Genomic DNA, 24,137 nt, shown 5'->3' with positions numbered 1-24,137 from the left:
GACCCTAGGTATACAATAGTGTCTGTTTTTTTGTTGTTGTTTTTTTTCACTTGCATAAATTATATTTTTAGGATTATTTCATATCTATTTAAATTTACTATCACAGGATATCTATTTCTTTGTTTATTAAAAGAGAAATTACTGTATTCATACAAATAAATACTATATCACGTTGATTTTCTGTGCGACAATGGTGAATTATCTGTATACCATATGCACGTACACATACAGCGCATCCGGAAAGTATTCACAGCGCTTCACTTTTTCCACATTTTGTTATGTTACAGCCTTATTCCAAAATTGATTAAATTCATTATTTTCCTCAAAATTCTACAAACAATACTCCATAATGACAACGTGAAAGAAGTTTGTTTGAAATCTTTGCAAATGTATTAAAAATAAAAAACGAAGAAAAAAAAATCACATGTACATAAGTATTCACAGCCTTTGTTCAGTACTTTGTTAAAGCACCTTTGGCACTAATTACAGCCTCAAGTCTTTTTGAGTATGATGCTACAAGCTTGGCACACCTATTTTTGGGCAGTTTCTCCCATTCTTCTTTGCAGGACCTCTCAAGCTCCATCAGGTTGGATGGGGAGCGTCGGTGCACAGCCATTTTCAGATCTCTCCAGAGATGTTCAATCGGGTTCAAGTCTGGGCTCTGGCTGGGCCACTCAAGGACATTCACAGAGTTGTCCCGTAGCCACTCCTTTGTTATCTTGGCTGTGTGCTTAGGGTCGTTGTCCTGTTGGAAGATGAACCTTCACCCCAGTCTGAGGTCCAGAGTGCTCTGGAGCAGGTTTTCATCAAGGATGTCTCTGTACATTGTTGCATTCATCTTTCCCTCGATCCTGACTAGTCTCCCAGTTCCTGCCATTGAAAAACATCCCCACAGCATGATGCTGCCACCACCATGCTTCACTGATGAGCGGTGCCTGGTTTCCTCCAGACATGACGCTTGCCATTCAGGCCAAAGAGTTCAATCTTTGTTTCTCATGGCCTGAGAGTCCTTCCGGTGCCTTTTGGCAAACTCCAGGTGGGCTGTCATGTGCCATTTAGGAAGGTGTGGCTTCCGTCTGGCCACTCTACCATACAGGCCTGATTGGTGGAGTGCTGCAGAGATGGTTGTTCTTCTGGAAGGTTCTCCTCTCTCCACAGAGAAATGCTGGAGCTCTGTCAGAGTGACCATCGGGTTCTTGGTCACCTCCCTGACTAAGGCCCTTCTCCCCCGATCACTCAGTTTGGCCAGGTGACCAGCTCTAGGAAGAGTCCTGGTGGTTCCAAACTTCTTCCATTTATGGATGATGGAGGCCACTGTGCTCATTGGGACCTTCAATGCTGCAGACATTTTTCTGTACCCTTCCCCAGATCTGTGCCTCGATACAATCCTGTCTCGGAGGTCTACAGACAATTCCTTGAACTTCATGGCTTGGTTTGTGCTCTGACATGCACTGTTAACTGTGGGACCTTATATAGACAGGTGTGAGCCTTTCCAAATCATGACCAATCAGCTGAATTTACCACAGGTGGACTCCAGTCAAGTTGTAGAAACATCTCAAGGATGATCAGTGGAAACAGGTTGCATCTGAGCTCAATTTTGAGTGTCATGGCTAAGGCTGTGAATACTTATGTACATGTGATTTCTTTCGTTTTTTATTTTTAATAAATTTGCAAAGATTTCAAACAAACTTCTTTCATGTTGTCATTATGGGGTATTGTTTGTAGAATTTTGAGGAAAATAATGAATTTAATCCATTTTGGAATAAGGCTGTAACATAACAAAATGTGGAAAAACTGAAGCACTGTGAATACTTTCTGGATGCACTGTACATATTATACATGTTCTTTCTTACTCAAGGTGGTGCTGTTGTTTCAGTGATTGACTTGATTTACATTTGACATTGCTGTTTGAAGAAGAAACAACATGGAAGTAAACTATAGCAAGTGTAACACATGAACAGTATGATATGACTATGTTATTTGGGTGTACTACTGAAATTATCTAAGTTGTGCATCTATTTAGACTCAATAAGTGCCTGAGATAATATTGATGTGTATCTTATATGTAGCTTATGTGTATCTCATGTGTAGCTTGTGTGTAGATTGTGTGTTATGTGTAGCTCAATATGTGTTTGAGAGACAGTTACGTCTCATTAAATTTCAGTGTGAAAGTAATGAATCTATCACTATCTGGGCATTTTGTAGATCCATTTGTGATAGATATACATGCCGGGTCTCTAAACACCTAAATATGTAAGAGTGTTTTGGAAAATTCCCATGCATTTAAGGATTAATCATGTCCCCGGACCATAATTGGAGCAATTTTGGAGCAATTCATGCTTGAAGCACTACCTGTTTTCAGCAGGGGGCAGTAAGCGAAACACCAGCTGTATAGGCAATGTGCATTTGTTCAGACAAAAAACCACACTCAGACTTGTGTGTAACAAGCGACAGCACAAGATGAGAACAAGTTCTTGCGTTCAAACACAGCCAGACGGAGCAGAATTCCAAATTTTTTTTCTATGTTTCAAACTGTTAAACTTGACACAGCAATGTAAAAACACTGTTTATGACACAACGCTAGGGATGGGCAAATGAAGCCTCTTGAAGTGAGAAGGGTATAGCTGCAGGCATAGCTCCAAAAAGGGGCGTGATCTCCAAAAACTCTTTTGGAGTTGGCGCAACCCCCTTTTGGAGCAACCCCAACCCATTTTGGAGTACCTACCCTATCCCCACCCCCTCCTATTTTTTTTATAGCCCCACCCTCTTTTGGAGATTCTGCCCACATTTGGAGGTCTCCGGCCTGCAGCCTGAAGCTCTGAAGCCTTGGGAGTGTTGAAAACAGTGCCATAAGATGGTTGGTCAAATTTAAGCAGCCATAAAAGGGGGGGGGGGGATAGTTCACCCAGCAATGATCATCTTTAATAATTCTCTCATCATTTCCTCACCCTTATGTCATCTCAAACTCCTATGACTTCCACAGAATTTAAGCAAAGATATTTGAATGGAAATATGATGTCTGTTTGTTCACACAATGCAGGTGAATGGTGACCAAATCTTTTAGCTACAAAAAGGACATAAAGGCACCATTAAGGTAATATATATGACTCCAGTGTAGTGATGGGAAGATCGGATCATTTTACTGACTTGAATCTTTGAGTCTTGTTCAGCAAAATGAACGAATCTTTATTCGAGTCATTTCGTTTATTTCAGCATAATTAAATTAAAATGTTACATTTTCAATAGCCAAATCCCCCCCAACATGTCTACTTATGCAAACTTTGATTATAGTCCCAATAAGGAAAAAATTATAATGCAGCCAAGGACAAATTATGAGATGGTGCCAGGAAGTCTCGGAGACCTGAGCTTGAAATCTAGGGCTAGGAAACTGCTTATGTCAAGATTTGTAGTGAAAAAGCAGTTACATTTGATTATTATTATTTATATATATATATATATATATATATATATATATATATATATATATATATATATATATATATATTTTTTTTTTTTTTTTTTTGTCTGTTCTAATCAACAAGCTATTAGAAAGTCTTACGCATCACCTTTTTGCTGCCTTTATGCCTTGCGTTGTATGGAGAAAAACATCATATCTCTAAAAATTTTATTTGTGCTCCGTGGAAGAAAGTAAGTCATATAAGTTTGAGACCACTTAAGGGTGAGTAAATAAAGGGAAAATTATCATTTTTGGGTGAACTATTCCTTTAAAACCATATTGAATGACTTTATGCTGTCAGAGCCTTTTTATATGAAAATGTCATGTATCTCTGTAAGATATATCATTCTCTTCTAAATAAATTTTAGGAACTAAGGAAGCCACCCTCTGGATTTGGGACTGAATCGGGGGAATCCACTGCAGGAACATGGAAGTGGTACAACCTCATGGATGAGGCAATAGGTGGGAGACCATCCATCCAGCCTCCCATCCTAATTGCCTCATCAGAGGTAAACTCCATTGTTGCTGCAGTGAGTTCCCCTGATTCAGTACAACAGGAGCCAGAGCAGGAGGACAATGGAGATCCAGGGCCAGCAAAGAGACAGAGAAGGGACTCAGTGCTAGATTTTTTAGAGAGAGAGGCTGAGAGGGCAGAGGAGAGAATGAAAAGAGAAGAGATGAGGGAGGAGAGACTTCTCTCAATTCTTGAAAAAATTTAGGAAAAAATGTAAAGTTTTTATTTAGAATAAAATGTTGATTTGATTCATGTTTGCTCTTTTTTTCACAAGATAATTTATACCAACAAACACCCTACATCCTTTTTCATAGTTTAACTATATAATAACTATATGTTAGATTAGTAAATAGTCATTCATAGAAACAGATTTTATAAATAATCGTGATGTTGTAGGGCTGGAGGAAGATCATCAAAATCTGGAGCAGAGACGGCTGCAGCTAAGTGGTCTCTCGTGTGTTCACCACTCTGCAGGTCTGTTATATGCTGGTCATCGGGGTCATCTTTGTTCAGCTGGCCTTCTGGCTCCGTAATGTCACCACTTGTGATGCAGATGCTGTGCAGTACAGCACAACAAGCTATGACCTCTGGAGCAAAGACTGGCTTAACTTCAAGGGCCTTGAAGAAGATGGATCACCATCATGTTTTCAAACTGCCAAATTATCTCTCAAATATGGACCGAGCTTTTGCATGGTGAGAGTTGAAACGACACTGACTTGCATTCTGTAGTGTCTCTCTGTATGGTGTAATAAGAGAGATTTGGTGGCTAAGGCAGGGGTAACCTCAGTCTCCTAAAATGTGGTATCCCTCTGGTGGGTACAGCGCCTTAGTGTAGATTGGGCTGTTTTTGAGCACTCTGGAGTCATGGACAAATCTGGGATAACCCACAAAAATGTCCAGGTATTTTCCTTGGTGTTCACAGAGTGCTTGTAGCTGGATGGAATAAAACAACTTTCTGTTTAAGTAGCACATAGAATCAGCAGATGGTAGCTTGGTTCTAATGTGACAGCCATCAATGCTACCAGCAACTGCACCAAAGATAGGACCGCCAGCCAGGTTTGATTTCCTCAAGCTCCTGCAGAGATGGGAAGCGGATTACTCTGTGTTTGATCTGGAGGATCTTTTTTGTGACTCTGTTAACAATCATGTGCACTGTCAAACAGGTTATGTCAAATGCTCTGCAAACAACCCGGTAAGAAATTGCACTTGCCAGCCAAAATGTAAAGACCAGAATTTCGAGATCTTGACCCCATCCGTGGTCACGATCCTCACGGAGGGTAGTAATGAGGTAGGTGAGGGTTTGTCTGGTAAGCCTAAAATCTTGCCTTAAGTCACTTGCCCCATCCAGGTACAACCTGAGCACAGGCACTTGTGGTTTCAGCCAACAGTAAGGAAAATAATAAAAATAATGTTGAAAAAAATAGTGTTAAATGTGTAAACCATTCTTCTGGACATTTAAAAAAAAAGTTATTTAAATAAACATAAGATACACAAATGATACACTGACATCAGTGTATTATTAACATCAACTTTGATCATAATTGTTTATTAGTTTATCTTATGTAGACAAAATACATCCAACTGTAAACTAAAAACTGAAGTCTAAGTTTTTAAATATCCTGTAAGATATTTCCCAGGAGTTCAGTGGATCTATTCTTCAGTTATTTAGTTTACAGCTGAATGTATTTTGTCTTAATAACTTCTTACCAATGGGTGGCGTCAACGAGCTAACAACGCGTGCTGCAAAGTTGTTGCTCTTTGTGTAACACGCCTTTTACTTCTCAGGAAAATAAGATTCACCAGAACCAAAACCAAAACCAAGAAGACGGAGTACATTTTTGCGTCAGGTTTGCCTGCGTACTTGGGTGGAGGACACTTACAAGAAGCAACATGACAAGTTGTTGAATTATTTTCTCTTTATCATTAATGTAATAAGCATAACAAATGAACAGTTGTGAAAAGATTAATTGTATGATGATCATTGTATTATGATTAATTTTTTAATAATGCAAAAAATAAAACACAAAATGCCAGGGGTATGCACAGTAAAATATTTAATTGCATATTGTAAAAGTATATATATATATATATATATATATATATATATATATATATATATATATATATATATATATATATAAAGATTACAGAGATAATAAATACATGAAGCCAAATAGGTGAAATGTTCATGACAAAATGTCTGCGACAGCTCCCAAGGCCTCTCTGACGAATGGAATTTACATCAGCGTCTGAAATCGCTCACTTATTTCGTTCACTTACTACTGAGATATAGTGTACTCACTACCATTCACTACATAGGAAATAGTGAATGAGTGGGCGATTTCAGACACAGCTTAGGTGTCTGGATTCAAACATTTCGACACGCTAAGTGAAGCACGCATGTGTCAGCATGAACAAAGAGAGAACTTTGTGAACCCAGTTGCAGTTTTTAATGATGAAGAAGACCAGGTACAAATAGAAATAGCACAAGGCTCAATAAACAAAAGAACAACTTAGCTCAATGCCACTATAGACGAGAGCAGACAAGGAATAACTAAACATGAAGGTAAACACAAAACAGCTGAACACAATGATGGAGGACAGGTAAGGATGACGACTGGGCTTCTTGGGAAATGGAGTGCAGAAAGTGAATTCAAAATAAGAGTCTCTAGAAGACAGGGGAAAACACAGAACAGTTCGTAACAGAAACCCCAAAAGGGGTGGCTCCCGACGCCCAAATTAAGAGGATGGTACCGAGGAAGGGATATCAGGCGGAAGGCTGGGGCACCATGGGATGTCTGACAGATGGACAAGAGACCATGGAGGAGTTGGCGGACTATCAGGAGGCCAGGGAGGATCCTTCGGATGATCAGGAGGCCAGGGGGGTGACCACAGGGACAGGAGGCCTGGGAGGTGGCCACAGGGCAGAGACAGGGTCAGGAAGCCTGGGAGGCAGCCACAGGGCAGGGTCAGGAGACCTTGAAGGCGGCCACAGGGAAGGGTCAAGGGGCGAAGCCACAGTTGGTTTAGGGAGTTGAGTCTCAGGAGGTGGAGCCGAAGGTGGAGCGGGCAGAACCGCAAGAGCTGGAATTTGAGTTTCAGGAGGAGGAGCCAGAGGTGGAGTGGGCGGAGCCACTGAAGGATCAGGGATTTGAGACTCGGGGGAGGAGTCGCAGGAAGAGAGGGAGGAGGCTCTTTGAGAGCGGTCGGAGCCACTGGAGGAGGAGTCCCTGGGAGAGCAGACGGAACCACTGGAGGAGGAGTCTCTGGGATAGCGGATGGAACCACTGGAGGAGGAGTCTCTGGGAGAGCAGATGGAACTACTGGAGGAGTCGTCTCTGGGGTCAGGAGTGCTAGGGGAATGACCTCCGTGGTCGTAAACACAGGCAGTGACAGGGGAACGACCTACGTGGTCGTAAACACGGGAAGTGACAGGGGAACGACCTCCGTGGTCGTGAGCACGGGCAGTGACAGGGGAACGACCTCCGTGGTCGTGAGCACGGGCAGTGACAGGGGAACGACCTCCGTGGTCGTGAGCACGGGCAGTGACAGGGGAGCGACCTCCGTGGTCGTGAGCACGGGCAGTGACAGGGGAACGACCTCCGTGGTCGTGAGCACGGCAGTGACAGGGGAGCGACCTCCGTGGTCGTGAGCACGGGCAGTGACAGGGGAACGACCTCCGTGGTCGTGAGCACCGGCAGTGCCTGGGGAACGACCTCCCTGGTCGTGAACACCGGCAGTGACAGGGGAACGACCTCCCTGGTGATCCGCTCAACAACAACGCCAAATCCATAAATTGGCCTAAGATCCAGGGGCTTTTGTCACAAGACAGAAGGGACTTCACTGGCTCATTCAAGCCCATCCGGAAAATGTCCTTACAGGCCACATCATTAAAGTTCACCTCATTGGCCAACTCGCAAAAGTCCACAACGTACTTCTCAATGGAACTATTTTCCGTATTCAACTGCAGAAGGCAAACTGCTGGGTTCATGTTGAGGTCTAGTCTTCTGTCGGCATGAACAAAGAGAGAAGTTAGTGAACCCAGTTGCAGTTTTTAATGCTGAAGAAGACCAGGTACAAATAGAAATAGCACAAAGCTTAATAAACAAAAGAACAACTTAGCTCAATGCCACTATAGACGAAACTAGACAAGGAATAACTAAACATGAAGGTATAAATAGATATAAATGTTTGCAGGTGTCAGAGGTTAGCTATTAGCTGTGAATACTTCGCTTTCCGAAATCCCAAATATTTCGCTATGTTAGAGTCACATGTTAAAAATTTGCTATAAACACGTCTACAACCAGATCATTTAGACAGGTTAGCTTATGTATTATCTTCACCACGTCCTTCTGTGGCCTTGGTTGGAATACAGGTCTCACCATCTTCGAAAACACTAGGGAGAGGAACAAAAGTCCAAAGGAATATTTAAACTACACAAAACATGGAAAATATATGGTTAAATGATTAATGTTTCGAATTTTGTTCTGTATATATCAATGGTTGCTTTTACGAACCATAAAAGAAAATAACAACAATATTAAAGAAAACAAAAATAGTATCAGAGCAAAAATCATAGAATGTTTCTATCTATTCAAATATTACATAATAAAGAGTGAATTAAAGGAATTAAGGATGCTAGAAAGAGTTGAACATGTTAACAATAATGTATTAGGGGTTTTTCTATGAAAGTTATCTAGTCACTGAACATTATAACCTAAGCATGGCCTTCCTTTTATCAACAAGGTCACACACACAGACTTAAATGTCTCACACTGCTTGTATGAATGTATTATAATAAGGCATATAGTATACGCAAAATTATTAAAAGGGTTGATCTAAAATCAAACCCTTCAATTCAGTCCACAGACACTTATGAAGTGTGTTGATATTATGAAGAGTTTTGAAAATGTACTAGGTATCTAGAAAAGCATGTAATCAATTGTAAAATCCTGTAATGTGGAAATGTAATTTTTACTTTTCAAAGTCATAGATTATTTTGAAATGTTCAGTACATTGTTTTTACTAAGCTTCAGCATGATAATATTTATAATAATATATCAGGTTTAACTTATTTAAGAATGGGAGAACTGGGCTATGAGAATAAATAAAATAAAAATGGAGAAGTGGGATGCAGGAAATGTTCAGTACGGTATATTGAACCACAATTTTTAAGACAGCAAAAAATATAAAAATGCTACAATTCTTTGACTCTGAATGATCCCAGTATACTATTTGTTTTAGTAAAACTTGTTAGCAATTGCACGTAAGTGTTAGCATCTAACTAACTTCATCATGTAAATGATTACATTTTAATATTAAATACTTGCATTCCTTGCCACTTTATCCATGCAAAACTCTAAAAGCATGAATGGATGCACACTTCCATTGTTCAAATGGATTCCATCTGAAAATTCTAAATTCAGTTTTATTCTATTGTAAACTGTGTCTATTAAAGTAATAAACTAGTTTGCTGTACAAATAGGGAAAATAATGCATGTTTAAAAAAAAAAAAAAAAGGGTTATTTTTTACCCAAAGTGATATGATTCTCCAAGAATATGATTTACACACTTAAGTGCTATATGGTGATAGTGCAGGATAAACTACATTTGCATTTCCTGAGTGAAATACCAGCAAAAGAAGTGTGTTAAATGTTTAGGTTTAGGTTTTAAGTTTAAGACTTTGGTTCTGTGTGAATGAAATGCTGCATATGATCGGCTTTGTCATTGTCTTCAAGACACTCGGCACACATTTGTGTATTTTCTGAGCCGTACATGCCGTGTGTCTAATGATCGCTCAATACTAGAACTGCTTTCTGCAGACAGTGAAAAATAGTCTATTTCATGCTGCTAAGAGTCCTTCAAAATGATGAGGCACTGGTGAAACATCTACTGTAATGAAATAAATTCTATTTACAGTAAATGCTGTTTACAAATATTATTTTGTCAGAATACACGGCTACATTTGCTTGGACGTCAATGGAGAAACATGCTTTTTCCCGCATAATGGTGTAGGTAAGGACATTTTATCAAGAAATGGTTAAAAATATGCAGACAAGACAAATCACATTTCAGTGTACAAATATTACATTTTGAAAACATTTTCTCTGGTAGAGATTCTCAAACGTTAAACTTGAATTTATTAAAAGGTATAAAGTGAAAAAAAAAAAATCTAAAGGCTCAAATACACACACACAAGGATAAAAAGTTTTAATGTAGTCTGCAGCGGTTTGGACTAAACCCCTAACCAGAATGTTTGTGGACTATCAATACAGTGCTGCCTTGCAGTGCTGCCTTGTAAAGTAAAAAACAGCCTATACTGACATAATTGTTCACACCGCAAATCCTTGTTGTGTGTGATCATTCTTCTTGTGAGAAGACCTTATTTTTGGTCTCTTTAGTTCACCAGGTGGAATGAATAGATCAGCAGGTTCGGTTGCCGTATGTGTATCCACAATTGTTTTAAAGTCTATAGTTGCATATTCTGTGTTGCTGTGATAGTTTGAAGTCTGCCTCGGTTTTCCGCTGCTGGGCGCACCTCCAGACTGCAAGACTTCAATGTCTGCGTAGTGTAAGGTGTCATCATCCTGCTTTTGTCTTTTTTTCACCTGCGAATACTGTGGATCAGCTGTCACAGCGTCATATATATGAACATCAGCAGAGGCCTGGGATGAAAGAGTTATTGTCACAGAAATGCTCTATTTTGCCATTTACACACATTTGCATTAAAGTTTAGTTTTCCTGAGACCAGTTAATAAACCAACACACCTTATGTTGAGGAACCACAGGTGGACCTGAGGTAAACAAAGTACATTTTTGAATAGCAATCAACATTCCTCTGATAATCAAGCTATCTAAAGTAATAAACATTGTCTTGAGACTGGCCATTAAAACCAGTATCTCAGATTTTAGGCTGCCACATTTCTTGAAGTTGAAATTTTGTGTTTGATTACCTTTTCTTTTTGTCTGTTTTAATGATATTTTTCTTGGATTTATTCCCCATCTGTTAAAAGCAAAGAAAAGTATACAACTGAAATCACTGTAAACCCTAATAAGTTAGCAGAACTCAAAAAATTTGAGGCAATCAGTTACATCAAACTTTTTAAGTTAATTGAACGTTCGTATTTCGCATGTTAATTGCTTTTAACTTGAAATATTAAGTAAGCTAACTCATACACTGTAATGGCACTTCACTTAAAATGTAACTCTTTTGCTGAACTTAAAATTACCATGTAAGCTCAGCTTATATATTTCAAGTAGAGAGAACCTAACTAACTAGTACAGTTAATGCTAGCATGATGAAAACATGCTAGTTAGAAACACTATGCTTTGATTAGCAAATCGATTGCTCAGCGAGTAAAACAATATACTGTAAAACAATCTACACGTGTACCTGACCTAAACCTAAGCTCAAGCGCCACTATTTACCGTAATGGTAACCCCCCAAAACTGTAACAACAAAAACTCTTCTAAACAACACAACAAAACATTAAACACTATGTCTCCCCCATTACATTCATATTGCTCAAAGACACATTATATAGTTTATAAAGGTTGGTTTATTTGTTCTGGAGTTAATAACTCTAAATGACAAAGTTGATCATTAATAGACTTAATGAGGTAGCATTTCCAACTTCCTACTCCATTGTTCCATTATGTACAGCATGAATACAACGCTTTTTGTTGTTGTTGTTGTTTTTTATTATTATTATCTTTTCTAAACAATAGAGTTGGGGTACTTGAGTTCGGACTCGGACTCGAGTCCGAGTCACGAGTCCAATTTGAATGGACTTGGACTTGTCACGGACTCGGATTAATTTTTATTCGGACATGCCTCAGACACGAGCCTTTGGGATTCGGAATTTTTTTCAGAGTCCAGCCGAGTCCATGACATTTGTGATGCAATGAAAAATAAATAAATAACGAAACAGAAATAAATGAACACATCTCTTTCTGCATGCAGCTGTAGCACCCCCTGAAGTCGTAGACGTAGCCAGACTTGTTTCACTGTTTAAGCAAATACACGCACACACACACACACATACGCACGCGCACAGTCACACTCATCAGTCAACCAAATACGCTTAAATGTTACTACGGAGACTACTGTTTAACATCGATTACCGAGGTGGCTGGCATGATGAAAACATAAAGACAAATATGTAGCCAATGTACTAGAAACAAGGCAGTTTCGCATGGCACGGGACCTGATAACTGGTAAAATCGCATATGCCATGTCGCATATGCCATGCCTGTCTTCAAATCAAGAACTTTATTGAGTCACCCACATCATGACAGTTTACTAAAAACAGCATTTTGAAATAAAAATTCAGAAAAATAGTTTTAATATTGGCCTATTAAGTCTTTTTAGGCATAATGTATCTACACATGTAGGATTCTGTAGTCTCTTGTGGTCCACTCAGTGTTGTCAGCTGCTGGTAGATGCACACAGACACATCAGGGTTTTAGCACAAGCAGCATGCAGAACTGTTTTCCGCTAATTAACTATGTCTGTGTTAAATGGCTCTAGTATTAGCAATGGGCTTTTCCAGTGTTTTTGGATGTAACATTTGCAGTCAAATCGTGAGATGGAACTTCTCAGCGAATGCTAATTACTACTGTGTTGACTCATTTGTATGTATTTTCCCAAATCAGTCTGCAGATAGAGACTCAGAAAGAAATTTCAGTATAGACTATTATTTCTTTAAATAGGGATAATTTTAGATAAAACTAAACTAAATTGAAAGGACAGATTGAAAATGTATTAGAAATAAAAACTATATTAAAATTTGAAACAATAATAACTCTGGTTGTAATAACTAACACAAGTTTCACTTTAGTCGATGTTTGTTTTTATCAAGTTTTTGTTACATTTATATATTGACAAATTGTTTTTCTTAGTTGTGAAGGTTAAAATATGCTTAAAATATTGATGTTGAGTTTACGGACTCAGGCTGTTATGGACTCGGACTCAACTCGGACTCAACTCGGACTCGACTGTTTAAAGACTCGGACTTGACTCTGTCTCAACTAAGGTGGACTCGAACCCAGCACTACTAAACAATGCAAACATCATTTTTGTGTATCTGGTTGACCCACAAATCTCATTTTGACAGAATTTGTTTGGTTACACCAACAAAACCAATTTTTAAGGGTTAGATCAGGTTGAAATAGCTCCTTAAGTTAACATTGACATGAAAGTGTACACGGAATATTTGTACTTTTTTAAACATATTTGTCACACTGCTGGACTACTTAAAATGAAGGCAAAAGGATGATTACAAATGGTTAAAATGTAAAAGAAATGGTGGCCAGTTACAGGACCTACGATGTATAGTTTCCCTTTCCAACCTAAAATATGGACAGGTTATGTGTCATCTACCCTGCTATCATAGTAAAAGAGCCATTGTTGAACAATACTGCAGCTTGTGATACAAATGCTATATACCGCGTCCTATTTGTTACATTTCTTCAGCATGTTTAAAAAATGTAAAAAGAAAAAAATGACAGGCTACTCACTTATCCATTGTTTTTGTTACATTGCTCCCCATGGCAGTGATCGTGCTCAATGCACAGTTAGCGCAGAGTTGATCATTTTCTTGTATTCCATTTCCTTGTTCCTCTGTAACTGGAGTCCTGCAGGTGTTTCACTCAAAGAAAGCAACCTTTGTACCTCATACGGCAACGCCCACACTGCTGAGGCTGACCTTGAGGTTGCCAATGTTTAACTATATCTTTTGTTTATTTAAACATACTCTTTGCAGTCATTCAGTCAGTTTGTCATTCATTTATGGCAGTATGAAAGTTTTGTATTAAAATATCTGGTCCCACTTTATATTAGGTGTCTTTATCTACTTTGTACTATCATTAAAATACATACAAATACAATGTATTTACAGTATTGAGTAACTACATGTTGTTTAGGAAAATTCTCGTAAGATTCACATTTGGTGCTACTGATGTTGAAGTACTGGTAGGTTTAGGAGTAGGGTTAGGGGTTACGGTAAGGGTTGGGGTAGGGTTGCAGGTAAAGTTAACAGATGTAATTTAATGCAGGTACTTTAAATGTCAGTACAATGCACCAACACATGTACATAAGTACATTGTATCAAATGCTTAAATACTTAGTAGGTAAAGACACATAATATAACATGGTTCCAAATATCTCAGCCTGTATTTACATTGAGAACTTGATTAGTTTCAAAATATTTTAAAATTCTAGTTAATTGTAATGTAATTTTATGCTTTTTTGACCTCTGTGGAAATCAGCATATATGTGATTGTAAACAGGTAAAAATGATATGTATTTTCAGAAAGTGATGAAATGCACTTTATCTGAATGCAACAAAAGTGAGGCAAAAGATTTTTTTTTTTTTTGCTATACAAGTAGGTTTATTGTAAAACATAATTTAACTAACAATAAATGTATATATGGCCATTTTATTTCTTTATCCAGTTCTCATACCTTGACAAAACCCGTCACGCTTTGACAAATCCTTTGACAGCCCCTCTTCCATGAAATAAGGTTAGCCCTAACTGTAGGAACTTATGTGCCTCATAGAATTCCAGTGTGTACTGTTTTACAGATCCCTGATTTCAAGTGTAAACCTGACCACAACAGACGAAACGTACTTATATCAGTAAATTTTTTGTTACAATATAACACAAAACTGTGTCTATTCATAAACCAATTTGTCATAAATGAAAAATGATTGAATGCTGGAAATTTAGTTTGCAGGCCTACTAATAATAACAATTACTGTATGTAATGTGAATATACTCTACATTTTAACCAAACAACTTCATGACACTTGCTTTTCCAATGGGAGGATCTTTTAATCCAGTTATTTACAGAATATGAACCCTAGTGACACCAAACGGAATTTCAAAACGGATTTGGCATTTCCCAAACACTTGCTGTCTGGTTGGACAAATAGATCACACTATTGGTTCAGCCAATGTTGCTGTAAAAATATGCCTACTGATGTAATTTTACATTAAAATATGTTTTTAAATAGGGCTGAGCAGTCAAGACATCAGTTTGTTGCCAATCCAGAAGACTAATTCACCATGGGTTTTCTCTGGAATTTCCAATGGGATTTTAAAATAGAGGGGTTTAATTTAGGAGTAAAGCAAGGTCTATGTTTAACATAACTTGTAATGAACTTGACTTTCACATTTTGTTTACACCAACTTAAATTTCACAGTCCTCAACTGTTAGCATACTTTCATACTATTCTTTCTATTTCTGCTGTATAATGATAAATCAGAAAAACATGAAGAGTAGCATGATAGTATGCTATTCCAAACATAACATGTGAGTAATTTATGTTGTAGAACACAATGCGAAAGTCTCTTTAGTAATGTTAGACACAGACCTTATTTTACTCATAATAAAACCCACTGGAAATTCCCAAGGAAACCCGTCGCTTGAAAATGAAATTTTTCATCTGGGTTTTAGGACCACAACCTGAAAAGCTCTATCGTGCACACTAAAACTGCATGCAGTGAGTGGACACTCTTATTGTGAGGGGACCTCATTTTTGGTACAGTTTTACAACTCCCTGATTTAAAGTGTTATCCCCAACGAAAATTGAAATAGCTAACATATCTCAGTCCACTCTAGGAACTCTTGCTTTCCTTCTTGTCCACTTTAATCTGCAATTGGTTGATCTTTGGCTCCAGGTCCTCAGTCTTCCGTGGTGACTGTATACACAGTATCCCGTCATGTGAGAGAGACACCTGCACAAGCAACGGATCCACACCCATTGGCAAGATGTACGTACGGGTAAACTCTCGGCTCACAAAGCCATGTTGGTCCATTCTCTGAGTATGCCGCCCTGTTACCTCCAACAAGTTGTCCACTGTTCGCACACTTATCTCATCCGGCGTGAACTGGCACACATCCAGCAACACTCTATACCAGTCATCTTCACTGTCTATCTGGGAGAAACCCCTCTCAAGCTGCTTGTTGATGCGAGGTCGGATGTAGTAACCATGGTACAGGACAGGGGCCAACAGGTCCTGGGGACTCAGAGCTGAGTAAAAAGTTAAACAAATAAATAATTATCTCAGTTAATAGGAAAGAGTAAAGGCTCGGTCACATTGACCATTGTAGGGCGAAATTCTGAGTGTGAAATGCATGTGCTATGTACGGAGCATCGCCCACACAGAGGTCACTGCCAAACCAAGCAACGTGATATTGGTCAATGCAGTAAACTCAAAATAAAATTTGCGTAGGGAAGTTTCTTCGCCACGTAAGTCCGTCAAGTGAAATTCCTGATCATGCAGACTCCCATTGAGATGATTGTATTTTGCTGGAGGATTGTGGCAGTTAAAGGGGCAAAGTGTGTAAGCCTTGAGAATAGGACAGACTGTAGGTTGGGTGTTGGGTGATATTTTTCCGCTCCTCTTCGTTATCATTAATGAATTAAAAAAACACTTCATCGATGAACATTTTTGTCATTAATTTCATCACGCATCACCTCTTTCAGAACATGCGCACAATACCGAGGCCAGTCATGGTCCGAGTGTATACATCAGTGGTGTGCAGTCAGTCAGTCCCTTCAAACCCTTCAGAGAAGGAGTGACATAAATGGAGACAGAAAAGATATTTAAATATAAAACTTTATTTTCCCAATTTTTGTAATGTAGATGCATTTAATAAATAAATGCATTAAAATTCAGTGCTATACAACTTCAAGAACAACATAAAATGTCTGTATACTTCCTCAAATATCTTCGTATTGTTTCTCTTGTTTGATGGAGTGTAAGCAGTTTGTGGTAGCCAATCAAAATTGCTCATTATCGCGCTGTAGATCTGTGTTACTGCATACCCCTTCACAGCATATAGGAGCTGTTCAGCCATTACGTCAATTTGTAAGCGAACTCGGAAGGCTAATTTGCCATGGTTTCCCTCAGGAATTTCCAATGTTTTTTTTGAATAGGGATTTTCAAATTACGATTAAAATAAGATCTGTGGTGAAAATGACTTGAAATGACTTTCATGTTTTATTTTAGAACGTTACTTACACACAGTCATACCTCAGTTGTGGATTTTGAAGCAGTTTTATCCTCTAAAAATGCACATAGCTCACATGCTGATGGTAGTTGTTGTCCTCAATTAGCATTGAGCTAGCAACATGCGTTTTTAAAAAACACAGCTATAGCTTTAAATTTAAAGTTTTAATGTGTGCAATTTATGTTCTGCAAAAAAATTTGAAAGTCTCTTAAAGTAATTTAAACCACAGGACTTATTTTGCTCATAAATCTAAAACTGCCATTATAAAAACTCATAGAAAATTCCTGGGGGAAGCCATGGCTTGAAAATGCTAACTGTTTTCTGGGTTTTCGCCTAGCCTGAACAGCTCTACTTTGAAGTGTTCTGTAATTCAGTGTTCTTGTATTTTATATTTATTTGAAATTCATTTTGTTTGGCTTACCAATTTAAGACAGGGGACTGTATGGGAAACTTGTTTGAAAATAATTTTCGTAATTCTAGTTGGTGATGCTAATGGCACAGAAGTTACACACTTCACCTTCACATGGAAGAGATAACTTTTATCACTCGTGGTGCTTGGTTAGAACACAGCGTTATGTAGGATATAAACAGTCTCTGAAGGAATTATGCAAGCTATATTGTGACATTTGATTAAGGATTTGCAGCAATCTCTTCAGTTATTCTCTGATACGTTATCACATTAATATTGCACCTTAACAACAGCATAAATATAGAAAACTCTGCCCTCTAGAAGATACAGGAAACTCCTATGTCAAGTCTATTTACAATTGGTGATGCCAACTAAAGACTAATAGTCAGGTTCCACTTGCAGTTTCTATTTTTATCTGATGCTACATGTGACATTTTTCACAATTCTATTATAGGTTAGCAATGAGTGGTGTCTTTGCTTCTGTGGTTTGTTGATATGGAGGTCAGTTCATAATCAGTTATGAAGTGGTGGACAACAGGTTATTTTTGTCCAGTAGCAGTGAACTCTATGTCATGTGTGGAATTCTAAATATAAGTCGTTGCTCAGGCATCACATTTCAGTTTAAGGTGAATACTGTCAGCAAGTGTGCCACTTTTTGTACACTTTTTAGACTCAAACTACAGGTGTCACTCAAAAATGTTTACTCATTACTCACACTACTCACACTACTTCTTGATGTTCAAATCTTATTTAAAATATGAGAGCTGCTGAAGTTAGTGTCAAGTGTCAACATTTTAAATATGTCATCAAGACACCCAAAGCTTATGGAAGATAGAATGAATCACTGGTGTACAAAGGTACAAAGAAATAAAGACAAAAACAAAAATAAGTACACATAGAAAGTCTTACCTAAATATGTTACTGACTATTTTTTTTTGCCATACAGACTGCAATTTCACTTACCTTCAGCAAAGTTCTGATCGTAGATTCGAGGGGGAGAACACATCTCATAATTCATACTCATCGGGTAAGCATGAGGAACGGTGCGGTCAGTCATTTTGACTTCTGAAGCACGTACCAAGATAACTGGAGAATGCGCTTTCTGGAATGATAGATTTCAATTACACATCAACTTTTAAACTTTGAGAGAAACAGGAAGGATAGAAAGGGAAAGAGAGAGAGAGAGAGAGAGAGGGCAAAGAACAGGAAGGGAAATGAGAAGAGAGACTGCGCACTTAAGCTTGCGACAGGAGGGTGAGAATGTTTGCTACAAATAGCTTGTAGTAAACTCTCTGGTGCTGCATAGCCCAATGGAGGAAATGCACAAATGGACAATATTCTACTAGCAAATGTATGGTGAATAGATTTAATGGGTTCTGTTTCGATTCACTTCTCTCGACATTGCTGTAAGCACGATGTCCTTCTTAGATGACCTTGTTGAAACCCTTATAAAATCACGCCAATCCTCTGATTGGCAATTGTGTTTGAGCTTCGCCCATATAGGCAATTGGCCTATGTAAGTGGGCACTCATTCACCATTTCTTCAGAATTTCCTTTCTTCAGGACTGTGAACTTCGTCTTCATCTTGGAACCCTCTCTGCTTTGCCATTGAGATACACTTACAGTGGACAGAACTTCTCGCCAAGACATGAACAGGACAACTCATCACCTGTACTCAGCGCCTGCAGCGAGAGATTCACCACTCCCCTGTGTGATCCGGTGAAGAGCTCTCCACATCACCGTTGAAGACGCTCTCTGTGAACGGGTTCTTCACTTCAGATGCTCCTCACTGATCAATGCGACGCTTCAGCGAAACTCCTACCCACTTCCCACAGTGCTCCGTCTGGATTTACTGTATCCTTTATATTTTCAATATTACTAAAGAGCCGCTTGCGTGATACACATTTTTAAAGATAATGTTCCACAAGTGTTCCCTATGCGAACGGCACATCCCACCGCCTGATGAGCACTAGAGCTGTGTTCGCTGCCATGCCCAAGCAGAAGCAGCTCTCATGGAGACAGATTACCCTCACTGCGAGGGCATGAATCTCCGGACGTTGCGCTCTAGGATCTACCTCATTCTGAGGGAAGATCCAGCCTCTTGCGCCCTCCCACCCGCCTCTTCTGTGTTAAGTCCTGAGGGACCACATGAGGAGGCACAGCAGGGCAGTGAGGTTGAGCTGGAAGAATTAGAGGAGGATATTGTATCGGCGCAAGCCCTGAGAGCCCCCCGAAGTTCCGATCTAACATCCTCGCCTGTGCAATATGAGCGTGTTGAACTCCGGCCCTCTATTGGAGCGCACAGCCTCATTACTTTTGGCAGCTCTGACGATGGAGATGATGCTGTGTCACTCGCAGCTTCAGGCGAGTGGTCCATGAAGGATATTGCCCAGCGAAGGTGAAGGGTGTGCACACGCCACAGACAAGGAGCATCTTTGTGTCCATCGAGTGGTCCCCTCTAAAAGAGCCAGAAAGTTCTCTCCTGGATGAATGGTTTTGCAAACCGGCCGTCGTCAACAGACTGCGGTCCGAAGGAGCACACCATTCTTCCCTGAGGTCCACGCAGCACTCACAGAGACCTGACGTGTGCCCTACTCTTAGCACACTCAAGTTGGAGGAGCTGCCATCCTCACTAAAGTGGACCACGCAGATGAAAAAGGCTATTCAAAGCTTCCCCCATCGGGACAGGCAACCCACCACTGACCTAATACCGCCATGGGATGGAAATCCTGCCCTGCTTACCCCTCCAAGCTGTGTTGACTGACTCCCTGTATAGGCTGGAAGAGCTTAAACAGTGGTGGGCCAAGCTGGTTCAGCACTACACAGCATGTCGGTGCTCCAGGTTTTTCAAGCCAAGTTCCTCAAACAAATGGATGAGCAAGGCCCCGATCCAGAGCTGTTCAAAGAGCTACAAATTTGGTGCTGCCAGCCACGAAAGCTACCGCTCAGGCCATAAGCAAAGCGATGAGCAACCTGGTGGTTCTGGATCTGCATATTTGTCTGACTCTCACAGAGATGCATGATGCAGAGAAAGCCGCCCTCCTCGACACCCCGGTGTCACCACACATTCATCCTCAGGACTGGTTTGCGTCAATAGATCTGAAGGATACGTACATTCATGTACCAAATGTGGTGCATCACAGGCGGTTTTTCACGTTCAAGGGAACTACATATGAATTCAAAGTCCTTCCTTTCGGTCTGTCTCTGGCTCCCCGCATGTTCACAAAATCTATCAATGCAGCGCTTGCCCCATTGAACATTAAAGGTGTGTGTGTCTTGAATTACCTCGACTATTGTCTATTACTAGCCCAATCAGAGGCACTACTGAGCGAACACAGAGACTTGCTGCTTTGCCATCTGAAAAACCTGGGTCTGAATGTCAACTGGGCGAAAAGCACATTTTCCCCAGCCAGCAAATGTCCTTTTTAGGAGTTGGTCTCGACTCCGTGAGCATGCGTGTGCACCTCACGAACAAGCACATACAGACCATTCTTTGGTGTCTGTCTCAGTTCAAACTGGGGAAAACATTGCCTCTGAAATCATTTCAGAGAATACTGGGTTTAAGCATCTGCCATCATATCGTTAGGTCTGTTTCACATGAAACCTCTCCAGTACTGGCTCAAACGACATGTACCACAACGTACCTGGATCCACGGGCGCATACACGTTGTGGTAACTCGCCGCTGCCTGGCTGCTCTAGCAGCATGAACAACACAGTCCTTCTACAAACAGGGTGTTATGCTTGGTCAAATTTTCAGAAGGAAAGTGGTGACCACAGACGCATCCAACACAGGTTGGGGCGCGGTGTGCAATGGACGCCCGACTTTTGCCACCTGGACAGGTGCGAAAAGAGCATGGCATATCAACTGCCTAGAACTACTGGCTGTCTTTCTAGCCTTGAGGGCTTTTCATTCCGACATTGTGAATCACCACGTTCTGATTTGTTCGGACAACACAACAGTAGTGCTGTTTATAAATTGTCAGGGCGGACTATGATCGCCACAATTAATGAGCCTGACACAACGCCTCCTCCAATGAAGCAGGCGTTGTCTCCTCTCACTGTGCACAACACATGTCCCAGTTGAACCTACACCTGTAGCCCCTGAACGGAGCACATTGGACGAGCCAGAATTGACTCAGTGGGTGATGAACACCATTTTACAGGCTAGAGCACTGTCCACGAGACACCTCTATGCACTTAAATAGCGTGTGTTTGCAAACTGGTGCTCTTCATGTGGTGAAGACCTGGTGAAATACCCCATAGCTGAGATTCTGACATTCCTTCAAGAGCGGCTGGATGCTGGTCTTACCCCATCAATGCTCATGGTTTATGTAGCGACTATCTCTGCATACCACGCCCCAGAGACTGGCTCCTCGATAGGCAAACATGATCTAGTCATAAAGTTCCTTAGGGGAGCGAGGCATTTGAACCCCCCTTGCCCCGCTATGGTGCCGAATTAGGACTTAAATCTGGTGCTGAAGGCACTCACAAACTCCCAGTTTGAGCCATTGGAATCTGTTAAGATGCTTTCCTTTAAGACTGCACTCATATTGGGTTTGGCCTCATTTAAATGAGTGGGTGACATGCAGGTGCTGTCGACTGTCAGCTCATGCATGGAGTTTGGTCCAGATCTGTCAAAAGCCACCATTAAACCTAGAAAAGGTTTTATCAATGCCCCCTTCAGGGCTCAGGTGGTTCGTTCGTTTTCACCCACCATTTAATTCAGAAGAAGAGCAGTCGATGCCTGGTGAAGGCATTCCATACATATGTCGAGCGCACACATCAGCTGTCAGATCAGCTCTTTATTTGTTAGGTAGGACGCACAAAAGGAAAGTTTTTAGCAGGTGAGCCCGAGCCCTTATTACAGGTTACTGACTATAATCAACACAGCCACCTATTTATATGCTGTTGAACTGCCCCTTTAAAAGTCATAAGCACTCCCATAAAGAAATAAAACCTACTTTTCCAACCATGTTGTGAAAGGGTTAATAAACCATACTGTGCATATCTATATGGTTCATATACATTCTCAGACTACATTAATTTCCATTTGGTGTCCGCCACGTTACATATACACATATACACTTGTATATGTCTTATATATTTAAGTCATCGGCCTGTGGCATGTGACTACTTATGAATATCTCTATTTAGTGTTATAGCTCTGGGAATGTGATGTCATGTAGTGTGGCATAATAGGATACTGTTCCCTTAGTGCTTAAAAAAATGTGGAGTTGTTCCTCAGTCAGAAAATTCTGAAGAAATGGTGATTGAGCGCCCGCTTATATAAGCCAACTTCGCGCCTAAAGGGGCGGGGCTCAAACACTACTGACAATCAAAGGATTGGCATGATTATACTGTATAAGGGTTTCAACAAGGTTGTCTAAGAAGGACTCCCCATAGTGCTTACAGCAATGTCAGGGAACCGAGGTTACATGTTTATGTAGAGTGCTTGTTTTGCTAGTAAAGACTAGATCTATCTATCTATCTATCTATCTATCTGTTTATCTATCTGTCTATCTCTCTGTCTGCCTGTCTGTCTGATATATAAACAGTATATATAGACACTTACGAATCTACAAATTATTTACTGTATATAATTAAATTTTTTATTAGCTTACACAAAGCCTAACCCTAACCCAAAGTGGTTGGAAGTGTCTTGTGGTTCACATAAAAATAGACTATCTAAAATATCAATGTATATTACTGTATGATGATTATGAAAAAGAAGGATAATAAACTGCTTAACCAAATCAACAAAAATAAATTTTCCACAAGCTTTTCAAAAAAAGAAGTATGGTGTGTGGTAGTAGATGATCTTGTGTAGGTACAGTATACCAAGATTCTTAGATGTCATTTAGACTGCACAGATATCCAGGATAAAAGATGGCCTATTTGACTGAGCATAACTCAAAGAAAATAAAAATCATTGCATTTGTTTCTCCTAGACAACAATGAGACAATATGGAGATCCAAGGGAATCTTTTGGTAAAGTCTTCTTCTCTCAGATTATTCATTCGAGAAAAAGACCTACTGTAATCTCACATGTGTAGAGTTTCAGAAGAGATCTTACGCTGTCACAAACTGTGTCACAAAAAACACATGAATGTTATTACCTATTATGTATGAAGACAGATGATAAAACCACCAAGGTTAGAAATTAACAGGGGCTCAGTGCAAAAATGTATGGCAGGGTATCACCAGCCACCTCACGATATGATACGTATTGCGATACACATGTCACGATTGGATATATCGCGATGCATTACGATATCATGATTTCGATTCACAAGCTTCCAATTCCAATTAATTTGGGTATATTTCAGTTTTAATGTCCTTTTTTCTTACAGCATGAAATAAATTATCTTTCACCCAGGGGCGAGGCCAGAAATCTCCAAATGAGTGGACCTTGGTGAAACAGGGTGGACCTCTATTCTGTGCCTAATTTCATCATGAATATAATTAAGTGCGCCCCTTTCTTCAGCCTTTATGAGTCAATATTCACTCATTTACCTAATACTTAGAGTTGCATAATTACATGTATAATTACAATAATTATTACCTTTATTATTAGAAATTTGATGCAATTGTAATGGGGTTGTCTCTGCGTTGTGTTGAATAAAGCACTCGATTGACATCATCTCATGCCTTTGGTGGATTTTATTCTGTTTAAACACCCAATAATCCCAATAATCATGCTCACGCATGTTCCACCACAACCACTTTCTTGGCTGG

General features: G+C 39.8%; 1 protein-coding gene across 2 annotated transcripts; it reads right to left on the bottom strand.

Moving 5' to 3' along the window:
- Nucleotides 1-14,349: 14,349 nt before the first annotated feature.
- On the bottom strand, nt 14,350-18,641 carry hspb2 (heat shock protein, alpha-crystallin-related, b2). 2 transcript variants are annotated; one of them, XM_051674208.1, is made up of 2 exons: nt 18,365-18,636; nt 14,350-16,009 (listed from the first exon to the last, which is right to left on the bottom strand). In XM_051674208.1, exons 1-2 carry the CDS (start codon nt 18,456-18,458, stop codon nt 15,594-15,596), a joined length of 510 nt encoding a protein of 169 aa, XP_051530168.1. In that variant the 5' UTR covers nt 18,459-18,636; the 3' UTR covers nt 14,350-15,593. The 2 variants fall into 2 exon arrangements, 1 of the variants encoding a protein (XP_051530168.1); XR_007894885.1 differs by having other exon boundaries at nt 15,867-16,544; nt 18,365-18,641.
- Nucleotides 18,642-24,137: the final 5,496 nt, after the last annotated feature.

This window comes from Myxocyprinus asiaticus, chromosome 3 (assembly GCF_019703515.2).
Source record: "Myxocyprinus asiaticus isolate MX2 ecotype Aquarium Trade chromosome 3, UBuf_Myxa_2, whole genome shotgun sequence".
NCBI lineage: Eukaryota > Metazoa > Chordata > Actinopteri > Cypriniformes > Catostomidae > Myxocyprinus > Myxocyprinus asiaticus.
The sequence above is the reverse complement of the archived record's forward strand: the minus strand, read 5'-3'. Positions and strand labels throughout refer to the sequence as shown.